At 37.3% G+C, this 23,478-nt stretch overlaps 1 protein-coding gene across 3 annotated transcripts in view; it reads left to right on the forward strand.

Moving 5' to 3' along the window:
* PHIP (pleckstrin homology domain interacting protein) overlaps positions 1 to 23,478 on the forward strand; it is a 98,320-nt gene that overhangs the window by 24,244 nt on the left and 50,598 nt on the right. For 2 of the 3 annotated variants that reach the window (XM_015859017.2, XM_015859018.2), the window contains exons 8-15: positions 2,516 to 2,737; positions 3,281 to 3,381; positions 9,465 to 9,535; positions 10,342 to 10,442; positions 10,539 to 10,579; positions 11,592 to 11,690; positions 14,399 to 14,552; positions 15,356 to 15,490. In XM_015859017.2, the coding sequence (XP_015714503.1) occupies positions 2,516 to 2,737; positions 3,281 to 3,381; positions 9,465 to 9,535; positions 10,342 to 10,442; positions 10,539 to 10,579; positions 11,592 to 11,690; positions 14,399 to 14,552; positions 15,356 to 15,490 (924 nt within the window). Of the gene's footprint in view, positions 1 to 2,515; positions 2,738 to 3,280; positions 3,382 to 8,144; positions 8,164 to 9,464; positions 9,536 to 10,341; positions 10,443 to 10,538; positions 10,580 to 11,591; positions 11,691 to 14,398; positions 14,553 to 15,355; positions 15,491 to 23,478 lie in introns of those variants that run through there. The other variant, XM_015859019.2, reaches the window with a different exon arrangement.

The following is a 23,478-nucleotide window of genomic DNA, read 5'->3' on the forward strand; positions in this document are numbered from 1 at the left end:
TTCTTTACTAGAAGAGTGGTGAGGCCCTGGAACAGGCTGCCCAGGGAGGTTGTGGATGCCCCGTCCTTGGAGGTGTTCAAGGCCAGGTTGGACGGGGCCCTGGGCAACCTGATCTAGTAAATGTGTATGTTTGGTGGCCCTGCCAGGCAGGGGGGTTGGAACTACATGATCCTTGAGGTCCCTTCCAACCCGGGTCATTCTGTGATTCTGTGCAGCTCCGAGAAAAACTGGGGCTGGTGGTTTGAGACTTCTACACTGTGATGCAAGCAATTAATGTTAATGGCTTGGTACTGTTCTCATGCATTTATTGCTTTGCATAAGAGATTAATCTGCTTGCGAGTGTCTTCCCTCCTCACTCTCCTGGACTGTTTGGAGGTTTTGACTTCCTTTGGAAGTATTGGAATCTCTGTTCTCTTCGTGCTTCAAGTCTCTGTTTTGTGGGTGAGAATATTATTTATCATCTCTATCACCATTAATTTCATTCGTTCCGCCCCTTCTTACCCCTTCTGTGTTTTGAGTTTTTTTTTTGGTTGTAAGTATATTTCTAAGACAAATTTGCCAGCCTTTTCATGCTCAAAATCTTGCAGTGTAATCAGTGTAGAACAGAGTGAGCTCATAATGCTCTTTAGATCATTGTTGCATTAAGTAGGTAATGTTATTGGCCAGAGTTTAGTTAAACATTCTCAGGTGCAGAGAGATGTCACGAAAACCCTTTCATAATAAAAATCTGTAGTGAAAGTATATTTCACTTTCTGTTAAGGGCTCTTGTCATTTACAAAACTTGTTGCAATATACCAGTACTTGAAAAGAACAATATAAACTTTGAAGAATGTTTAGGACTTGAAGACATCAGTGCACTGTTGGCTCTTACTTTGGGAGCGTGAGTATGATGGGGTTCGATGTAGAGTCTAAAACTGTTTTTAAGCACAAAAGTGCAAATTTAAATCTAGGAGAAACAGGAAACATCTTAGTTGAGTAGTATGGGTGCTTTATAGCCTGCTTATATATTCATTATAAGGAAGCAAAGGGACTAAAATAATCTGTTTAAAACTTACAGCTCAGAGGAAAAAATGCTGCCCTTTTTTCTTTTAACTCTTGTTTGTAAGCTCTAAACAGCAAGTTTAGAGCCTGTTGAAATGTGCATTGGGGTAAGTCTGAAAATATGAACTACTGAGCTTACTTCCCAGTCATTTTTCTACTCCTTGCTTTCTTGGTGCCTTAAAGTGAATAAGTCAGGTGAGAAGTAAAATTAGCCTGAATAAAGATATTCAATACAAGTGAGATTTGGAGCCTTTTCGAAAGCATTAATTGCTCACAACATCATTTAAATGCATTTAAACAGCTGTAACAGTATTTAAGAGATACTTGGGTCTTCTTTCTTGTAGAAATTCTTAACTGGGGAGACCTGCACTGTTTCTTTCCATGCAGATATTGGAGATGAATTCAGAGCTGCAGTAATAGTAGATCAAATGCACAGTAGGTTCAACCATTGGATCTTACCTCAGTGGGCCTGAATTAAAAAAAAATTGGGATTAATATCTACTTTTAGAACTGCACTCTGGGTAAAATGGTCTGGTGAGGTCCTACTTCAGGTAAAATTCAGGGAAATTACAGAACTTATATTCTACTTGCTGCTAGAATGCGTGGTTTTTTTAATTTACTTTCAATGGTATTGCACTAATGATGGTATTGAAAAAACTGAAAATAAATACTCAAAAAAGTGTTGTGGCTCTGTTCACAGTTTTGGATAGCTGCTAGTAAAGTGTTGTAACGTGCCTGAGGTGTGGAGTGTAATGGTAAAGGAAAGGCTGGGTCATTGTGCAGGTTTATCAATGGAGAAGTGTTAGTTTTATTTTTGTTGTTGTTTTCAGTGGTTTCTGTTATAGCTGCTTTAGTTAAGGAGGAGAAAAGTTCAGGGTAAAATAAAATACAAACTATTAGAATTATTTCCTCTTAGAACGGCTTACTTAGGGTTTTGGCAATTTCAAGCTCAGGAATATTGGTGTTTCCCATGCTTTGGCTTTCTGAGGTAATTTGTTCTACATTGCAGAGCTTCAGGAACAAATTGAAACATGAGTTACAGTGTATACAATGTGCACGCAGACAGGGGAATGGGGATGTTTGTCCTCAGACTTTGTGTCTGCCTCAGACCTTTGCTCTCCATGGCTGTCTTAGCCAACTTTTTTCTCACATAAAACCTAATGAGATGAACCCAACAGTTGGGGTGATTAATGTGATACTGATGTTTGCTTTGCACAGGATTTTTATTGCATGTTTGTTGTTCCTAGAGCCCTGCTCTGCTTGCCTTGTTGTGTCTTTAGAACAGCTGTTTCAAAAAGCAGCATCTCATTGCATAAGATTTCCAGTGAACCAGGATGCAGAGCGAGATATTTAGATTAAGGGGATAGTTATCAGAATCATTTTTCTGTTCAGAAAATCTAATGCTCAATATCTTGAGTTTTGTCTAATTGAACTGTGTGATAGAAACAGCTAATGATTTCTACCTTATTTCTAGGGATCAGATGATTGCCTTGTAAAAATCTGGGCAACGGATGATGGCAGGTTGTTGGCTACCCTGAGAGGGCATGCAGCGGAAATATCTGATATGGCAGTGAATTATGAAAACACTATGATTGCAGCTGGCAGCTGTGATAAGATGATCCGAGTTTGGTGCCTTCGAACTTGTGCACCCTTAGCAGTTCTGCAGGGCCACAGTGCGTCTATTACGTCATTGCAGGTAGGTTTTCGCTTTGCAAAGTCACCTGAATAGCAATATGAATTTTTTGGCTGAGAAAGAAACCACTTGAGAACTTTCCATGCGATAATAATGTCAACGGGGTAACCAAGCTGTGAAGGAAGAAGTTGTTTCATGGTACTTGTTGCAAAAATGACACATTGTTGCAGTATCTGATCCTTGCAAAATGTCAGGCATAATCTATTAGTGGGAAGGGGAAAATAAAAAAGAAAATTCCTTAAAAAAAAAAAAATAATTGCACTGTTCATGTGGACAGCCCTGTTATGAAGTATGATTGCTTTGCAGACTTGATTCTGAGTACCAGTATGTTGAGTAAAAACTGCAGTCACTGCTGAACAGTTTGCTCTGCTTCCTGTTAGGGGTTGCTTGGTGTTGTACAGTTTGTATTGTGGGGAAGGAGCAACCACAGTGCTTTCAAGTAACCCAGAAAGGTTGTTCTGAAGGGAGAAAGTTATTCTGAGAAGCACCGTGTTGTTGGAGTACTGACCTTTTCTTTTTTTCTTCCCCCCATCTTCCCCCTCCCAGTTCTCTCCACTCTGCAGTGGCTCAAAGAGATACTTATCTTCAACCGGGGCGGATGGAACAATATGCTTTTGGCTGTGGGATGCTGGCACCCTTAAAATAAAGTTAGTTGTTATTTTATTTATTGCTATTTCTTAGTTTGTGATTAAGAATGATATGCAAACATTGTAGGAAAGTCTTGTCAGTGGTTGTTTCGCTGTGTGTTCAGTAGTTGGATTGATCCATTTATGGGAGTTGCTATAACTTACTTGTTTGTCTTTTAAGGACTAAGTTAAAAACATAAGTAATCACTGAGGGTTTGTGTAGGGTTAAATCAGTATACAACCACTTTTTCCTTTGGCTCCATTAATAAAGTGATGTCAAAGTTGACTTTTTTATTCTATTCTCATCTCTTAGTCCCAAATGAAACAAATATTTTGACAATATGCTCTACAAAGTGATTGCAATTTAGATCTGAGAATCTAAGGATTAGTGGGAGGAGGTAATGTCCTAGCAAGAAATTAGGATGGAGTTGATTTTGGTTTGCTCGTCTGTTATTTCTTCTCTCTAAAACCTGTTTTTAGTTGCTCTCTAACTGTAGCGTGTTAAAGAGGGTGTCACTCATGGGCTGTGTATTGATGGATGAAGTTGACTCTGAAGTTTCTGCCTTCAAAAGTCTTGCCAGAGCCCTCAATTCGTTTTTTATTATGAGTATTAAAAATAACTTCTTCAGTAGCTTTCAAATGCTTTTTCTCCTCCTTAATTGCAAAACATCTGGAGCGTAAAATTGGAAATAGTTAATAATCACTGATAATTCAGTTTTGAGCAAGGATCTCTTCCCTTTTCCTAATTAGAGAGTAGTGGAATTAATGAGACTTAAATGGCTTACAATATATAAGCTGGGAGATGAATATTTGGGTGAATCATGGAGTTAGATGGAATATGTCTTGAGGAAAAAAAAAATAAAAAAAGAGTGAGCTGTTTTCAGTTATGATGGAGGATTCTCAATTCCTGTCCATGGTGTTACACAAATGGAGAATACAAATTTTAACACTCAGAAAATATCAAAAGAATTAAGGTGTTTTGTTTGTTTGTTTGTTTAAAATAATTCTTTCATGTGTAAATAGCCACAGAAAAGGTCTGAAAAAAAAAACCAACCAAACAACAAGTTCAGTTGCATCTTGAAGAATTGAAAGGAGGTAGTTCCATAGCCCAAGTCATGCAGCAATTCATGTTGCTCAACAGGAGAGTGCAGAGTACCTTTGTGAGTGGAGCTTATTCTGTCCTTAATGATTGTTCTCATAGTGTTCCCTGTGTTGAGTGTCAGAAGATAGAGGGACCCTTTAAACTATGAGGTCTACTCTGATAGTAATGCTTCCTATTTTATTATGTTGTTCCCCTGATGCCAGAGATGGATGTCGGTGGTATGGCAGTAGAGGCTGAACCTTTCTGCAAGTATTCCATTACATTCTGTCATGCGACAGATGACAGCTGAGGGGCAGTCTGAGATGGAAGTCATATGAAGCCAAGGTGTGTCGTTAAATTCCTCCATGCAGGAAAAAATGGCACCCATTGACATTCATTGACATTTGTTTGAATGTTTATGAAGACTGAAGAGTGGATGTGAGCACAGTGGGGTAGTGGGTGGTGCATCTCAACGGTGACAATGGCAACATGGCAGACAAACTGTGTTCTGAACAGTCATGCACAGCTGTGACCCCACTCATTGAAGAGCATCTCAATCAGCTCATCCATGCTAAATGGTGGATTTTGAAAGGGAGCTTTGGAGCAGAAGATTAGCTTGAATGCATTGGAAACAATCGTGGCAACATTGAAATATCACGAAGTGTGTTCTAGGTGGATCCATTCAGTACACCATATGCAAATTTGTTAGGATCTGTTGAACCAACTGCTATATCATGATGCTGATAATAATTTTTTAATTATTATTATTATTGTAGCTAAGTATGTTCTCTGTCAAGCAGTGTAATTTTGCCATTTGTATCTGTTGTGGTTTCCATAGAAATAAAATAGGAGGCATTACTTTTGGAGCAGCCTACAGATGTCTTTTCAGTATGGAAAATGAGTGCATGAAATGAGAGAGACGTGTATATTTCTGAGTGTCCTGAAGAGATTGTATCATAATTAATTGTCTTCTGGCTCTTTTTGTGCTAGAGGGTATCAACTGAAACTAGCTAATTTACCCTCAGAAGGAGGTGGCTCTTAACATGCAGCTATGTTATGGAACTCCTTGTCATAGATCATTGTACGTGTCAAAAGCTTAAATGAGGAAACTGAAAGTTATCATTGTGTACTTTTTCTGTTCTCATACACACCCAGTTTTGGCTACTGCTGGAGGTAGGATGCTATTCTTAGGTATTTGTTGTAATTTAGTATAGCTATTATGCATTTGAAGTACTTCATGCTTTTTCATGAAACCTAAAGCATATACTAAATCTGAATAAGAAATATTTGTGTCTTTTAGGACTGGAACATAGTTGTATGTTATGTAGGATACTGAAGCAGTTGCACGCTCAGAAAATTCTCCATGTCTCTCTTCTTAACTTTGTTAGTTACAAGGGGTTCTACTTAGTTTTCTAAACTATAAACTGTTCTAATTGTGATGATCATAAGTCATGTTAATGATACTCTGACACTAGGAATCCAGTGTAGTTTTTCACCAGGAGGCCATGCTCATGGTTACTTTGCCTCAATAATAGGTAAGCATTGTAGTAGTTTTAGATGAGGCAGTTGGCCCTTTGATAGGTACCAAGCAATGCAGCAAGCTTCCTAGAGAGGCTGTGGAGTCTCTTTCTCTGGAGATATTCAAAACCCACCTGGATGCTTTCCTATGTGTCCTACTGTAGGGAACCTGTTTTAGCTGTAGTGTTGGACTAGATGTCTAACCAGGGGTCACCAGCCCCTGTAATTCTTTGTTTATTCTTCCTTACTTATTTAGTTCTGGATCTCCTTCCAGAACGGTGAAAACATGGCATATTCCTTCCACATGTGTTTGGTGATGTGCTGGGGGAAAATGAGCAGTAGCAGTAAAACAGCTTCAAAGGAAAGAGGAATCTTATTCCTAAGGCCCATTATAAGGGATATTGCATTCCAGTCCTGTCAATTTTGTTTCTAAACAGAGAAGAGGTTAAGGTATTTGTTTCTGTAGATAAAGAGGTCGATGAAAAGTTGTTCAAAGGGAAATAAATGAGAAACAAAGCGATCAACACCTTCCCCTGCATTTAGTCTCTCTTACTACTGTGGTTTAGAGTAGAAGAAACAAGAGTTGCATCCTATTTGATGTGGTAGTGGGGAGAAGAGAAAATCAACCTTGGGTCATCAGAACTTGATGGATATTTGCCTCAAGTATGAGGTAGAGTTGTTATCAGTGCACATATGTTAATTGCACTGCACAATATTTGCATAAGTACGTCAAGGAAGATGCTGTGGTTTCTCATTATTCTTATGCCACCTATTTGGATCGTGAGTTTCCAGTCTGAGTCTTTTACTAGCAGACAGTGCACAGGGCAGCAGAACTGTCTCGCAGGTTTGGATAGACAAATTTACTATACTGCTATCTGTCTGCTCTATTAAAAACAAATAAAATGAAAGCAAAAACCTTCAGCAAAATGTGCTGATGATTTTGACACCTCTCATATGAAGAAAGTTTGAGGAAACTGTGCTTGTTTAGCTTGGAGAAGGATCCAGAGAGACCTCATAGCCTTCCAGTATTTGAAAGGAGTATATAAACAGGAGGGGGAATGGCTGTTTACAAGAGTGGATAGTGGTAGGACAAGGGAGAATGGTCTTAAACTGAGGCGGGGGAGGTTTAGGTTAGGTTTTAGGAGGTTTTCCACACAGAGAGTGGTGACACACTGGAACAGGTTGCTCAAGGATGTTGTGGATGCCCCATCCCTGAAGGCATTCAAGGCCAGGCTGGATGTGGCTCTGGGCAGCCTGGTCTGGTGGCTGGTGACCCTGAACATAGCAGGGAGTTGAAACTAGATGATCATTTTGGTCCTTTTCAGCCCAGGCCATTCTATGATTCCTATTTTGGACAAGAAGACATTAGTATCTCAACTGTCTTCAAGGTGGTAGAATACTTAGAATTTGCATTTTTGTGCAGAAAGCAGCTCATGTTTAGGGATCTGGTCATATGCTACAATGCACATATACTTTTACCATGTTCATTGGAGGTTTGTTAACCAAGACTCAAGTTGGAGGAGTTGGTTTTTGTGGTTTTTTTTTTTTTTTTTTTGGAGAAATCTTGCTTAAGCTGCTGTTTGTCCAGAGTGAGGTTAGACTGCATGGCTCAGGTTGTGTAACCATTCCTGCACTAGGAGGGTGCACTGACGATGAATTGTGAGCTGCTTATATGGGAGACTGTTGTCCTTGATTGAGGCAAATAGTGCAAATGATTTTTTTTTTGACCGCTGCTCTTAGTTCAGCTTGTGTTTTTTATGGAAGCCTTTCATCTTGGGAGGCCCCGGTTTACCACCAGAGCTTTCCTGGACCTGTGAAGTGTTGAAAGTATCTTAGTGTCCTTCAACTGCTTGTATAATTGGAGTGAGAAGGCTTGTTAAAACATTAAAAATAATTTCAATTTTGTATATTTCCAGATGTTTTCCTTTTGTCCACCTCCCTTACTTCCCCAAGTTACTGATTCTCCAGTTTGTCATGTAGATTGCTGTGTGCTCTAGTGTGAAAGAATGCTATAATCTTGTTTCCTAATGCCTAAAATAGCACACATTAGAGAGATGTAAGCTGGAGAATTTGATTATCCAAACTAGAACATAAGTGCATACTTGCTCTGTTTTGCAGCTGTCCTAACTCCAAAGGCAGAGTCCACAAACCACAGTGGAAGAAAACAGCAGCCTATTTATCTATTTACACTTGCTCCATGTTATGTAAGCTGCATATTGAATCATCTGATAGTTCATTTTAAGCTAGTATCTCACTTAAGAAGGACTTGAACTGTTTTGTGTGATAGATTTGTCTTGTTTAATGTATCTTGCAAAGACTTCTGGCTGGGAGATGTTAGGAGTAATCTTAGCTCCTGAAGGAAGGTTCACAGAAACAACCTGTACTGAATGGGCAAGCTGGAGAAAGACTTCTTAACTGCTATTCACAGCATGTTTAGTACTTTAGTTTATATATAGAAACCGATATAAACCGTTAAGGTTTATTGCTTACTACTTACTTTGAGTTTGCAACAGCTAGTAGGTGCAGGAAGGTCTCTTATGCATCTGTCTTCAGCTGAAAAAGGAAAAGCCATTTTGATTCGAAAAGAGAAAATTTTAGATAAATCATGAATATGCATTCTTTTATGTTAAACAGATCTTTAGTGATGACACTTGTGGGTGTAATGCTGCTGTTCTCAAGCAAGTTTATTCTTTAAGGACTGAAGTTTGCAGATGGTATACTGTGCAAGACCACCTACTGATCTGGGGTTGCTGCAGTATGTGAGCAGAACTGAAGTGACTGAAGGACCAGATTTAGTTTTGTTTTTATACATGCGCTCTTAAAGTGCCAAGTCATTGATGCTTTAGTTCTGCTTGTACATCGGGTACTGAAATACCTAAGAGAGGAAGCACAGTGCACGAAGTAAAATTTCTTTGATGCTTCCAGGCATTATTGTAACATTCTGTGGGGGCTGTCTGGAACTAGCGCTAGCTGCAAATAATGTGTGCTTTCTGAAGAAACTCTTTACCTTCTAGCACTGTAAAAAACATCAAATTTATTTACATTTTTTGTGTGTGTGTGTATTTTCCTACATAGAGTGCTGGGCTTTGTTTCTTTCTTTTACTAAAAGCAGCCACATTCAGCAGGAGAAAGCCAGAGCTCTGATACACTCAGTGTGTTAAAACTGAATGTTGGGTAACTGGTTCTGTGTCTTCCACTTTACAGGTGACTTAAATGTTTTCTTTGTCAATATTTGAGGGGAGAAAGATGTGGGATTTAAGATGTGGCACAGTTCTGAGTGATACATATAATTTCTTGGTCCATGTGTGTGCCTTAGTTTCCCAAAGATCAGATCATGAAACATAGTCACAGCAAATGGTTTATAGATGGGCAGCCATCTGTTCTGTCATATTTAATTTTGTCTCTCTGTGCTTTATTTCTAAGATTCTGGCTGGTTATTTTTTGTTTTGTTTTGTTTCTTCTGAAGCCATATTAGGAAATTATTTAACTGTTTCTTTTATTGTAGTCCAAGACCAACAAAGTTTACGGAACGCCCTCGGCCTGGAGTCCAAATGATCTGCTCTTCTTTTAGCGCTGGTAAAAGACTATAATTTATTGATTTATTTAGTCTTTGTCTTGCTTTAAGAAGCCACTTGGAGAATAAAGTAGTCTAATGCAGTTACTGTAGCATATTTCTTGTTAATAAGATGAAATTGAGTTAAAATGGTTACTGAAAGAAATGCTAGATATTAATAATGTTAAGAATCTGTTCATTAACTTTTGGTGATTGGGAAGTTGCTGAGCGTAGCAGTTGAGCATAACATGTTGAAAGGAAGTTTCTTGACCACAGTTCTTTAAAAGGTGGTAAAACCTTTTTCCTCAGAGCAATTCTGAAAGTCAACTTTATCTGAAGTGGAATTTATAGGGGTTTTATTAAGAAGATGCTGATTAACAGATTATTACGCTCTGAATGTTGTTGACTCCTGGAGCTGACAATTGATGAAGAATGCAGTGTAAACAGTGAGATAAAATAGTAAAATGGCAGAGAAGTATTTTCAGAATTACTGAAGCTCTTCTTCCATTCTATTCACTTAAAGATTCAGGCCAATAAGAGCTAAGTTGCAAACAAATCAATGTAGTTAGCCAGTCTTTTGAGTATGTCTCTAGATGCCTGTTTAACGTGACAACACATGTGAGGTAATTCAACACAAGTAAAACTTTTGCATTTCTAAACTTTTTGCTTTTACTGAAGGGTCAGCTATAGACAAAACTGAAATGAGACGCAGCTGTACATTTAAGAGAATAAATACAAATATTTGATCTTAGGCACATCTGAAAATTCTGTAATATCATTAGCTTGCCCGTTTTTGTTATTATAACTTACCTGTGTTTTCTTTCCTCAGGTGGAATGTTTCTGGCTACTGGGAGTACAGATCACATCATTAGGGTTTATTTCTTTGGATCAGGTCAGCCAGAGAAGATATCAGAGTTGGAGTTTCATACTGTAAATACTTTATTAAAATTACATATGTATTTGATTTAAATAATTATTTTTGTTTAGTTTGGAATCACTTTTGATAATTATTTTTTTTTTGTATAGGACAAAGTTGACAGCATTCAGTTTTCTAATAGTAGTAGCAGGTAAGCAAAACATTTATTTGTTCACAGCTAGTCTTTTGACTTGGAAATATGTGAATAACAGCTTCTTGATGTAGTTAGAGAAAATTGATTTTACTGTAAGAACCTCAACACAGAAAGTATCTGTAATTTGTTTTAAATAATATTTTTCAGCTTTATGCCAGTCTTTGTTGTAATGAATAGTGCAAATTAAGTAATATAGAAACACTTTTTAAAAAATGAATAAGTGTGAATAATCTCAGTTATGTGATTGTTGGATTATAGTAAAACTATTGAACAAAATCAGACAAGGTTTTGTTTAGCTTCCCTTTTTAAATGCTTCACTGAAGTTCTGAATTTCGTATGTGAAGAATGCTGAAGAAAATACCTCATTTAATTTTGAAGTTCTGATATTTCATTCAAATGGTACTGTAAAATAAACTTTTATTGCAAAGCAAGCAGTTGCAAAGCAAGCTGCATTGTGTTCCTCTGCCTACCTCTTTCTCTTCCTTCTGACCCCCAATAAAGGGGAAGAAAAAGGTGGGGAAGAAGCTCAAGCTTGTTTGCAGCTGTTCAGAGCCAGTTCATCAGATAAGTATTGTAACAGATTTTGTGTGTTTTAAATAGAGACTCTAGTTCAGCTTGCAGCTCTCCTTATACTTAGTTTTTTCACCTCATGAATTACTTCTGTAGCTTTACATGCAATGATAGGTGACTTACAGTGTTACAGTGCTCACTGGGCTTTTAAGTCCCAATTCCAGAGCAGTGTGGTAGCTATGCAAGGTGCACAATGGATCCAAGTGCTATTAGTTTGTAAGGGGCTCATATTAGGGAAGCAAATTCCACTTTTTACAGGCCTTTAAATTTTTACTGGTCTGTGAAGTTTGTTTTCACCTCAGTGTGGTAGTACAGCATTCTTGGAATGTTTGGACTCCTTATGCTTCAGCTTACTTTATTGAGTTCAGTGTTCTCCAGCTGCCACTTCGTTTTGTGCAAGGGTCTTTAATATCTAATTTACTTTTTCCCCTTTTCTTAGATTTGTGAGTGGAAGCCGTGATGGAACAGCACGAATCTGGCAATTTAAGCGAAGGGAATGGAAAAGCATTTTGTTAGATATGGCTACTCGCCCATCAGGGTAAGTAGTATGAAATGCTCTGTTATCCCATAGATATCTGAAGTCCATTAATTTTGTTTGCTGGCATATTAAAAAAAAAAAAAAAGCCACCTTTAATGATTATGGATTAAGTGTACAATATGCTTGTCTAGCTCTCAAAGTCCAATGAAAACAATGAAAACAAATATTTAACTACATATTTAATTAGTTTGTCCAGATAATTGCTCTGTTAGTACTTCGGTTAGATTAAGAGAGTAGAAGATACACAATACACACTGGAGGCTAAACTTAGCTTTTTACGTAGGCTTCTGGACCAAGAAAACCAGGTCAGATCTCTTACTGAGATTTCTTGCATTTTAGGGTGTTTAAGTTATTGTGGAATCTGTATGCTCAGAAAAGGGATTTTGAGTTCTTTCATACCATGTGCCAAGGCAAATAAGTCACCTGCCATGTTACAAATTCCCACTTAGCTATAATAATCTTAGAATTTACAAGGCTTTGTAGGTATGGAAAGTTTCCGTCTAGTAAACAAAGTGATTAAAAAGACTTGAAAATGGAGACTTTGTAGAAGATACTATTTCTGCACAGAGGAAATGTTTTCCAACATTAAATTATGAAAAGATTTACAGCTATTTAATGGGTAAACTTTCTCCATTAATTGATCATATTGAGCAGTTTAAAGGAGGTTATTTAATAATCAAATATATATATATATATATTCAAAAGTAATCCTATGAAAAGAATCACAAAATCACAGAATTATCAAGGTTGGAAAAGACCTAGAAGATCATCTAGTCCAACCATTACCAATACTTCCTGGCTAAATCATATTCCTTAGTGCCACATCCAAGCGTTTCTTGAACACTCCCATGGTCGGTGACTCCACCACCTCCCTGGGCAGTGCATTCCAATGCCTGACTACTCTTTCCAAAAAGTAATACTTCCTAATGTCCAGCCTGAATCTCCCCTGGTGCAGCTTAAAACCATTCCCTCTAGTTCTATCACTGATTACACGAGAGAAGAGGCCAACCCCCAGCTCGCTACAACCCCCCTTCAGGGGGGTTTCAAAGACATTTGAAAGACAGAGAGGGGTGGAAGAGATAGCTAAGTGAGCTCTTATGATTTACTTACAAGTTTGGATCAGAAGGTATCTTGTTACGGGTAGGCACAATAGAATATGAGTATAAAACTTTTGGATGAAAGTTTGTTGTACATTACCACTCCAAAACCAAAGTCTGAGTTATTTTTCATTCAAAATGTAGCCCATGATAATTATTGGTTTTAACTGATCCTGGAAAAAAATAGCAATGGATTCTTTTTTCATTATGGTCAAACTGCAGAACTTCTTAGAGAAACTGAACTGTTTGTTTCAGCCATGTAGTTGAATTCTTATTTGTCTCTTTTGATTAGGAGAGTAAAGTGCAATTCTGCATGTGATCTTTTTTTTTGCATAAGCATAATTTTATCAAAGATAATGAAATTGGTGCACTGGAAGAAAAGAAAGAATTCAGTCTATAAAAAGACTCCTGCGTTCTGCATTGTATCTATAAAGGAATCTCACTGTAGTGGCATGTTGTACTTTTGAACTGTACGGTATATATAATTAGGTAATGTACTGTATTTCAACGTAGGCAGTTCCGAAAGTAATGCCTACTATTTATTTCCATGGCAACTACAGCTGATACAAAGAACACAATAACACTGTTTGATAGAGCAAATTCTCAGCTACAAAGTACTCATTTCAACATAGTCAGTGCTATTAGTTGTGCATTTTTGCCAGCGATGAATAAGAGCCTGCATGCTGTGCTTTTCAAAATCTACACCAGTGGAGGTGACCCGCTGTCTCCACTGCTGAAACACACCAGTGCTCACTTTCACTGTTTGATCACCATCGGCATTCAACAAGTGTCAGTGGGTACAATTGTTTCTGCATGGAGGAAGTCAGTTGCACACTTCATGTGCACTTCCATATCATGTGCTGTGCTGTCAGCCTGCCCATCAGCTGCCATCTGTCACACAGCAAAAAAAAAAAAAGGAACAGAATATTGGTAGGAAGGCTCAATATGCAATAGCAATAACATCTGCCCCTCGTGTCATGGGCCACTTAATAAAATAGGAAGCATTACTTTCAGAATGGAGAATTCTATATTTTTGTCCATTTCATTGGTGATATTTGGGGGCATTCTAATGGATTGCATTACACGTGGCTAGTGTTCCTTTTTTACAAGGATAAAAGTAAAATGCATGCAATATTAGATGCAGCTTGTTGATAGTAAAGTGTTCTAAGTGTGGTGATGCTGTACTCTACATTTCCTGAGAATTTTAATTCATTTAAAAGTATGAGAATACTTCTTTCTGTGTTTATAAGTACTTAACACAGGTATTCTCCAGGATAAATTACTGTTCACTAATTGACTAGTTTGGATTTTTGTTTTTTAGTTAACTTAACAACTGCTATGGATTTAAACTGCAGTTTGGTATATGTAACGTAGTCTTTAAAATGTTGAGAGGACTCAATAGTCACTGTTTAAGAATTGATAGCTCTTTTCTGATCGTGTGTGTTGAAAAACAAGCAACATCTCTCATACCTCCATGTCCCACATTAGAAGAACTAATACTGATATTCTCAATAATAAAGTAAAATTCAGGTGTGTTATCACTGGTAATGGACATAATATTTTTTAGCAGACTAGAATTGCTTTGAAGCTCTTCTTTTTCTTTTGTTTTAGACAAACTCTACAAGGCGTAGAAGATAAAATCACAAAGCTGAAAGTGACCATGGTGGCATGGGACCGCCACGACAATTCTGTTATAACTGCTGTCAATAACATGACACTGAAAGTTTGGAATTCTTTCACTGGCCAACTCATTCACATTCTCATGGTAAGGTGCTCTACCTTGATTTAATGATCTGAATTGCAGAATTCATGTGTATGTCATCAAAATTCTTTCTTAGGCATTTTTCTCTGCAGCTTTAGCAAATGTATTTCGATGATTCAAATATAATTAAGGTATTTCAGCTGCTCTGTAGAAAATGAAGCTTAAAAGCTGCAGACTGTCATTATTGTTGAGATGTCTGAAACTAATTTTTGACTTCTTTCTTAAAATGCTCTCTTGGAAAGGAGAGAAGGAAACAGTTGTTTCTTTGTCCTTTTATTTAGTTTGGCAGATGTTTGAAATACAGTTAATAGAGTTATCCTCATTAAGCACAGACACTTGTTTCTGCAATCTCAACATTCCATGAATACAAAAAAGCAGTCTTCTAGGGAAAATAAAGTTTTAACTCTGGAGGTGTAGTTATCTGACTGTAGTGTTGCAGTTGATTCTTGAATGGTTCTAAATTCAACTTGTTTGGGTATGGTATTAATTAGAAATTTAAGTTTGATTTGAACTCTGATCTTTTAAAATCATGATGAAAGTTGTGGGACAAGTTTGTTCTGAAGCTGTCAGACTTGACATACTTACTAAAAAGCTAAAATTGCAACTGGATAGAGAACAGGACGTAGATTAAAATTAAAAAACAAAACAAAAAAAATCAACAACCCAAAACCATGAAATAAGTGCAGTCAGAGTAATGATTGCATGCCAATCACTTTCATAGATTAATAATGTAGTTTTTTGCATTACCATATTGAATGGCATTTGAGATAATCCGCTTGTTCATCTTGCTGTGCCTTTAATTTCAGGGCCATGAAGATGAAGTATTTGTACTTGAACCTCATCCATTTGATCCAAGAGTTCTCTTCTCTGCTGGACATGACGGAAATGTCATAGTTTGGGATTTGGCAAGAGGAGTCAAAATCCGGTCTTACTTCAACATGGTAATTACTATGCTTTATGCAGATATGCCAAGGCAGCCTTTCGAAACTTTTTGCTTTTAATATGTTTTTTATGTAGGCCATCTTGAAGCATGTGTTTGTAACATACAGGCCAAGGTCCTGCATATAGAAAAGTTGAGAGAAATCTCTGATTGGTTTAGTGGGACAAATACTGAATTTGTAAAATGTGAAGTCTTTTGGCTCTATTCCATAGTGTCATGGAATGACACTATGAGCTTCGTCCACATGAAATTGGAATGCTAGTTTACATTGTCAGAGATCACGCATATGAGATAGGGTGACAGAGGCCCTCCTGTAGTATTCTGTTTCCTGCCTGGGAAACCAAGTAAAACCACATTTATTTTTTTGTGTTACTAATTCTTAATCTGGCTAAAACTCTTCAGGAGTCACCTGATCTCATAAAACGTTGTATGCTGTCTCAGCTGTGACTGAATACTATCAGCCTTTCTGTGTAGAGCTCCTCAACATACAGGTTTCAGTTATGGTCTGTTCTGCATTATACTAGTTCTGGAAGGTGAGATGTAACAGGTATTTCTTTCTGCTTCTTGATATTAAGTAGGTCTTTATGCATCTTGTTCTTCAAAAAGGTATTGTGTTATGCATTTCAGACCTTGCCTACTACTTGAAAAAATGTGTAGAATTGTTGTTGTAGAGTGTTGTAGAATAAACTTCATCCAGCTTTCAGCTGTAGTAGAATGATGGTCTTAGAAGTCACCATAAAGATCAACTGAAGAAGAGATCTGGCATAGATATATTGGTTAAAAAAACAACAACAACCAACCAAGCAAACAAAAAAAAAACAACCAACCAAACATCAGACATTTAGAAGTTGGACTCGAGCTTGGAGGGTCACTCTGAACCCAGAGAAATTTTTGATGTGTTCAGTGTACAGGACAGTTCATAAAGAAGAAATACTACTGAAATTTGTGGTAGAACCTAGACTCCTACAGCAATAACTTAAGTTTTGTATTGTTCTTTTTGCATTGATCTCTGTAACTGAATTTAAGAGGAAACCCGGTCACTCAGCTTGGAGCTACAAGTACAGATCTTTGTTCCTTGCTGCTGTTCAGTGTTACCAGTTAAGTTGCATGTCCTCACTGCATTGTTAGGATACCTTTCCACTACTACTTATAGCAGATGGATGATGGTTCTCATGGAGTTCTAAGTTTAGAGCAGGCTGAGTTCGTTTTCTATGTGCAAGACAAGTCCATTCAGGAGCTGCCAGAATCTAAATTATAGATGCCTGAGACTTTGGGCAGCCCTCTGAAAAGAATTGATATGTGTGAATCAAGGGGGAGTAGAGGCACAAACACCAAAAAAGATTGAAAATCTTTAGAGTTGTAAAGAAATGTTTAGATAATCAGAATCTCACAGCCACTAATAATACAAGCTTTGTGTTGGAAATAAATGTGGGAATATCTGCCTGTTGTATGAGGTGAGGGAAACTGTAAATCTGGAAATCAGTTTGACTCAAAGATGTGTGAGGCAGGTATCTAGGAGAGAAGTATCTCTACATATTTCACCTGTGTTCTCTATCTGATACTCAAAGAGACGAGAGTGGTAGTTGGAGGGCTTTTTTAGGTTACAGGGGAAAGGTGTTCCTAGAGTGTGAAATTGGATTGCATAGTTACTGTTACAGAGTGCAACTGTTAAGTGCTTTGGTTTACTAAGGGGCTGCACAAATGAGCAGAGCTGCCAGTCTTTTCCCAGTTTCCTAACCAGAGTGTCAACTGGGAACACCGTTATATTAACCACTATTAAATTATTCTGCTAACTGCTGCAACATTCATGGGCTTTGTCATCTCATACTTCTGGAAAAGGGAAGGGGATGGGAAAGCTTTTACAGATGGGATTATCTTGAATCCTGTGGGGAATATAGTGTGAAAGAACCAAACCTGGAAGTTGAATTACATGAGGTATCTACTTTGCCATTCAAGAACCTCACACCACTGCCTTGCAAAATGGTCTGTAGTAATGTGACTAATACTGTCTGCTTCATAGCAAAAGTTCCTGTAAAAATTGCAGACCTTGGGGACATTTGTTGAATTAGAAAAATCTTAGGTGATTATTAATGATAATTAATCCAGTCAGGTATTCAGTTCCTAGATGGAATGCTTGTTATATCTAAAACGTGTTAAATCTCTGAAGTGGCACTGGGTAGTTTTTAAGCTCTCCCCAGTCTGAATTCTTTCATTCTCAGCATCAAAAATCTAAACTTGAGTGGTGTCAGTCACTTTGAGACATAATTCCTTTTATCCAGTTAATGAATTTGAAACTGCAAATCTCTAGCAGCCAGATTCTGTGTTGAACTTATATCTAGGTGCAAAAACTTTGATTCCTCCATTTGTTGCAGACAGATGTCATGTGGAGACTGAGTGTCGTGCAGAATATTCTCCTTGACTTTGGCTTTTTATTAACTTTGAATTTGTTATTAAATTAGTTAGCACAATCTCAACTGAATCTGAAATAGTTTCTGGTTTCTGCCACATTCTGGTCTTTATAAGTAATAGTAGAACTTGATCCCGTAAGTGTCTGCACATACGGGCTTACGCTCAGTAAGTATGTATATGATTTATATATTCCGTGTTTTCATTTGTACTCTCCACTGTGGTGATAGATTTTGTATAGGTCTTGACTGCACAGCTTGATGTGTTTGTGATCATACACTACTGGCTTAGCTTAAAGACTTTGGTCAGCTAGACTCAAGAGATTTATTCCCTACCCCAAATAGTGAAATTTGCCGTAGGAATATCAAAATTGAGGTATCTAAAGTTTTTTTAAACAATTTTGAGATTCAGCAAATACAGCCTTTTATTGTTGTTTGTAGCCTGTGTAATACATTTGCCATTCTTGATTTAATACAGCTGCTATTGTAAAATGTGTTCTTTGTGTATTTTTGTCATTCCTTCTTTCAAGGAATCAACTGAATTTGTGGTTTTGATGTTGGAATATTAGGGTAATTTCACAGGTTGTAAATTCCTTGTATAGTTGAGCACTTAGAAGACTTGTAAAGAAACCAGGGTAATAAACCTTAAGTGGTTGCTACTGCTTAGTTTTAGAGCTTGTATGTTTTGAGAAAACAGTGTTTTTTGCTACAGAAGCACAGCATAAACTTAGTAAATGTTGAAACTGTGGCTCCTTACCCAGGGCCTAGGTTCACTGAATCACTTGACAGTTTTGGCACCTGAGCTTTTGGGGAGTATGGTTGCTAATGTCCAAAGTGGAATGCAGTCACTGAGCCTATTCTTAATGTGCTGAACAGGGTGTTAGATTTCAACATCTTAGTGGGCACAGGAAAAAAGAATGCTGAATGGTAAGCTGTCAGGTAAGAGCTACGTGGCAGTAGAGGGCATAGAGATGCATTTGAATTGCCACTTCTTATTCCAGTCTGCAGTGTGGCATTTGAGTGCCTTGTGTGGTAAGGCAGATTCTCACAAGCAGGGAGGAAGACACAGGGATGGCTAGCAGTTGCACTCAGCTGTTTATTACTGCCTGTAAGTTAAGTATTCAGCTGGGAAACAGAAGACTTAATTTCTGTTTTCTGCTCAGAATGCAAGGTGTTCAATTCAACACCTGTTACTTACCTAGGAGCCTGTCTCATCTGTGAATTTCTAGACTGGACTTTTCCCCAACTTACTCCTGAAGTGCTGCTACAGAGAGGTGTGAATGTTGAATCTGAGGCGTGTTGGTTTGGGTATGTCCATTGTAGGTAAGCTGAAGCTTTTGGCTCCAGGCTTTGTAGAAGCTTGAATTTGTAAGATTAGTGCTCTGTTAGGCCATTTAAAAAATAAAATAATAACAAAATGTGTTCATCACTCAGTAGTTATAGTGCCCGTTTTCTTTCAGATGTTGTCACTGAGTCACTTTTTATTAGACTTCACAGTTTTGCTTTATTAGTATTTGGTTCTAATATTTTCACTTGAATGGTGTATGCTGCAACTTGGCCTAATACCTAAAATTCTCACAGGCCTTAACAAAAGTTTCTCAGTTCTAAGAATGTTTGATGGGGAGAGAAAACTACAGGGTCTTGGGAGTCTTCTCAAGGAGAAAATGAGGTACTTAATAACATTGGGAAGAGGCAAAATTCTTGATTGTTTATTTTTTGTTGCTGTTGTAATCACATACAAAGTGTTTGTTGAGTCTGAATCCAGATATCTTTATGGTATTAGAGTCTTGCCTGTGATTTTTCTTTCATTTCTGTGACTTCCCTTCTGCAGTACCCCTCAGGACTGAGGTCTGCCAGCTCAGACTGCTTGCAGTGAGAGTTCCTTCTGTCTGGAGCTTTAGTGAGTAGGTTTCTCCTGCAGTAAAGCAAATGCCACTTGTGCCACGGATGGGCTGCCCAGGAGAAGTATATTTAAAGAAAAAAAAATCTTTCCTAAACAATTTCAGGATATGCACTGAAAGGCCTTTCGCTCTGTTGTGTGGGGTTAGTTTTTGTTTTTGGCTAATAATTTGGTTTGCAGCACAGCCCGACAGTTGCAAGAACATATGGTGTCTGCCATTACTTGCAAGTATGGAGCTGAGAATACAATATCTGTAGTACAGTGAAAAGAATGAAGGACTAGGGATGGGTAGGTTTTTCAATCTTAGCTGACTGTAGAACATTTATTTTTGCAGTTACCTTCAAATGTAATTGCTTGAATCAGATACTCGATTAAATATTGTAAGTAGGCTTTACAATTATTGAAAGCTTTTATATTGGTTAAGAGAGTCTTTCTGACTAACCTTTATGTTTAAAATAAGAAAAACTGCTTTGCGTAAAGTAGAAATTAATAAGCTGACAAGTAGGAGTGTGAATTCCTCTGTTTTAAAATCAAAACGTTTTCCTGATACATTAAAAAATGACAACAATAACAACCATGAAAAACACCAAAACAACATTAAGCAAGACAAACCAACTAGAATATCTTACGTGATGAAACATTGTTCTTCTGTCTTCCTGGACTGACTCTTTGCAAGCTGAATCTTGGAGAAGTGAGGCTTTGTACAACCACTAGTCAGCTTTTTTACATCTCATGTTACCCACGTGCCTCGGAAGCTCCTATATACTTGAACTTGTTATTTTCAGACATTTGCTTGTAATCAGGAAGTTCTAATGCTTGTGAAGACTTTGTTTGGACCAATTCCTGTTTCTACCTTAGCTTTAAGACCCTCTCTGAGCACTGTTGTGTATTACAGTGCTTTTGGGGACACGTTCTGGATAAATGGTATTTCTGGAAACAACTTTGAATTGAGTTCAAAGGTGGCCTTCGTATTCATAGAATCATGAAATCTGAAGAATGCTTTGAAATACTGATATTGAAAGAATGTTTTTACAGTCTTGTATTAAATTGACAAATCTGAATACTTCAAAATCTTCCTGCCTTTGTGCCTTTCTCCAACTTGTTGAAAGGCTGAGCCACCTTAGCCTCTGACACTTAAAGGTCACACTGTGTATCTTCAGCTGTTGCAGGTTTGCCGATTCCAAAGAATTACATGAGTGTACTTCAGAAATGCACCACAACTCTGTAAACTAGTGATTTGAAGCAACTTTGATTCTTTTTGGAGGAAGATAAAGAAATCCTCATGAAACGTCTTCTCCCTCTCCTGTATCCTCAGCCTCAGTTACAGCGCAAAAGAGAAACTTCAATCTCTCCATGGAACATGATTGTTCTCTCTGACTGTACGTTGCTTCCCCTGGAAACCAGATTGATATTTGAAGAATAATGGATGATTTCTTACAGTGCCCTCACTGTTACTCTTTGCTGTCTCTGAAAAACTCCAGTCCAAAGCATAATACAGGCTTTTTCATTGAGACCTACAATGACAGCGTTATCTTTGATAACTGTAGTTGCTGTAAGGTAGTGAGGCATTCCTCAGAACACATGTAAACCTGTGTTTGTGGGGCTGGAGGAAAGAACTGTCATTTTCAGCTCGTGCTTATTTTCATTTAATTCTTTGTACCAACATCCTAGTTTTCTTTCATTCCAGGTACTTTGCTGTGGGAAAACCACAGTGAGCACTATCAAACTTTCATCCAAAATATTACTTCATGTAAATCGTAATTGTATCTAGAACTAGGAATTCTTGTCGCTTGAGTGTGTTCAGCATGTTACTAGTTAGCAACAGATGATGAAACTTAAACCTTAAATATGAACTTATTTAAGAACAAAACAAGGACGTAGACTTTCATGTTCATTTTGTAAAGTGTTAAATGGTTTATTCAAAGATTTGACTAATGTGGAGTGTGTAGTTTCTTCCGTCTGTATTGAAAGCAATGTGTTAAAATGAGTACAGTGTTGAGCTGAATTGAAAATCATCCATTTGCTAACAAGTTTAAGCTTTTTGCAGTTGCAGTTTTCATGTTAGTAATATGTGATTTTCATCCTATCTATCTGAAATTGTCAGCCCAGAAGCAAATTACTTGATGTTTCAGACAGAAGTTCAAATTTATCTGCCTAAATATAACACTTTTATTTTCTTCATGTTCTCTTTTTATAAAAAAAAAAAAAGAAAAAAAAAAAGATAACTGGGGATGAAACTTTCATCCTTGGAGTTCAGAAATGAAAGGACATCCTACTGGAACCTGAGATAAATATTTATAGACCCTTTGAGCAGTATGCAGCATTTTGACTTTGTATTATGTTGCTGCATCAAAACTTAAATATGATTTAATATCTTACTGAGTACATTGGTGGGAAAAACAGCAGCTGTGAAGCAACCTGTGCTTATCTTATATCTTCTGTTTGGCTGGGATTAGGAAGGTATTGCAGAAGTTGGTGAACACCCTTCTGGGCTGGGAGGGTGGGTGGAACCAAAAGCCTGAAGGATTATTTTGTACTAGTATAAAAACATGAATGAAACTTTGAACTTTATAACTATTGAGTTCTTTGGGTTATGACTTCTTTTGTAAAGCATTGAGTGTCGTATACTGTCTTTGCAAGTTGGCCAGAAGCTTGGACTGGCTTGTCTAGTTGAAATCTCATTTTCAATGTAATGCCATACTCAACATCATTTATTTTTTTAAAAAACAAAGAACTATATATTGTTACTTTCAATGTAATTATCAATTAATTTTTTTTAATGCTTTTGCATTCATACCACGTACATGAAGCTAAGAGGTCATAGAAATAGAAATCTAGATGCTGCATTGATTATATTTGGGTGTTGCTGAAGTAATAGCTATGAAGAAAAATGCTTTGCTTCAGTGGAAGATCTGTGTCTACAATTCAGAAGATGAGAATCTAGCATCTGCTTTTTATACTTAGAGAATCAGATCTTTATTAAGTTTTATTAAGAGCAGTGCAGAACTTTACAATAGTAAAATTTGCTTCTGGATATTCACAAACTTACTTGTAGGTCCTTTGGTTTTCTGACCAGTCTTGAAGTTTAGATCAAACTCTATGAATAAAATGTACTGCTCTTTAGTCCTTAGTTTCCTTTCTAAGGTTGCTTCTTTCTTGAGAAGCCTTGGGCTGAAGATACTAAAACTCAGCTTTTTGTGTTTTGAAGACGATCTCTGAAATTGCTTTATTTCATTTGATTGCCTTTAAAAACACTTGGGCAAGTAGAATCAGCAAGCAGATGTTACTTTGTACTTTGTAAAGCCACTCTCTCCTGGTAATGTGAATAGTATATATATAGTATATATACTATATATATATATAGTATAGCTCTTAATGTGCTGTTGCAATATCAGATGATATCATAATGAAACAAGTTATTCTTCTAGAAACGCAGACACAAAATTAGCAAATGTGGTTATAGTATTAAAGCAGTAATTGTATTTAATTGTTATATAATGCAACTATCAGATAGTTGTATTACATGCTTGTCTTTGAAATTGCAAATGTGTACTGTCACTCACTTGGTGAGACAGCTTGAAGCAGGTGGATACATTCTTAATGGGTTTGCTTTACGTTCACTATATGAAGTTACTGTTGTGAATAAATTCCTTTTTACAGCTAGGAATTAGTTGATATGTGTAA

The sequence above is a fragment of the Coturnix japonica genome, chromosome 3 (genome assembly GCF_001577835.2).
Source record: "Coturnix japonica isolate 7356 chromosome 3, Coturnix japonica 2.1, whole genome shotgun sequence".
NCBI lineage: Eukaryota > Metazoa > Chordata > Aves > Galliformes > Phasianidae > Coturnix > Coturnix japonica.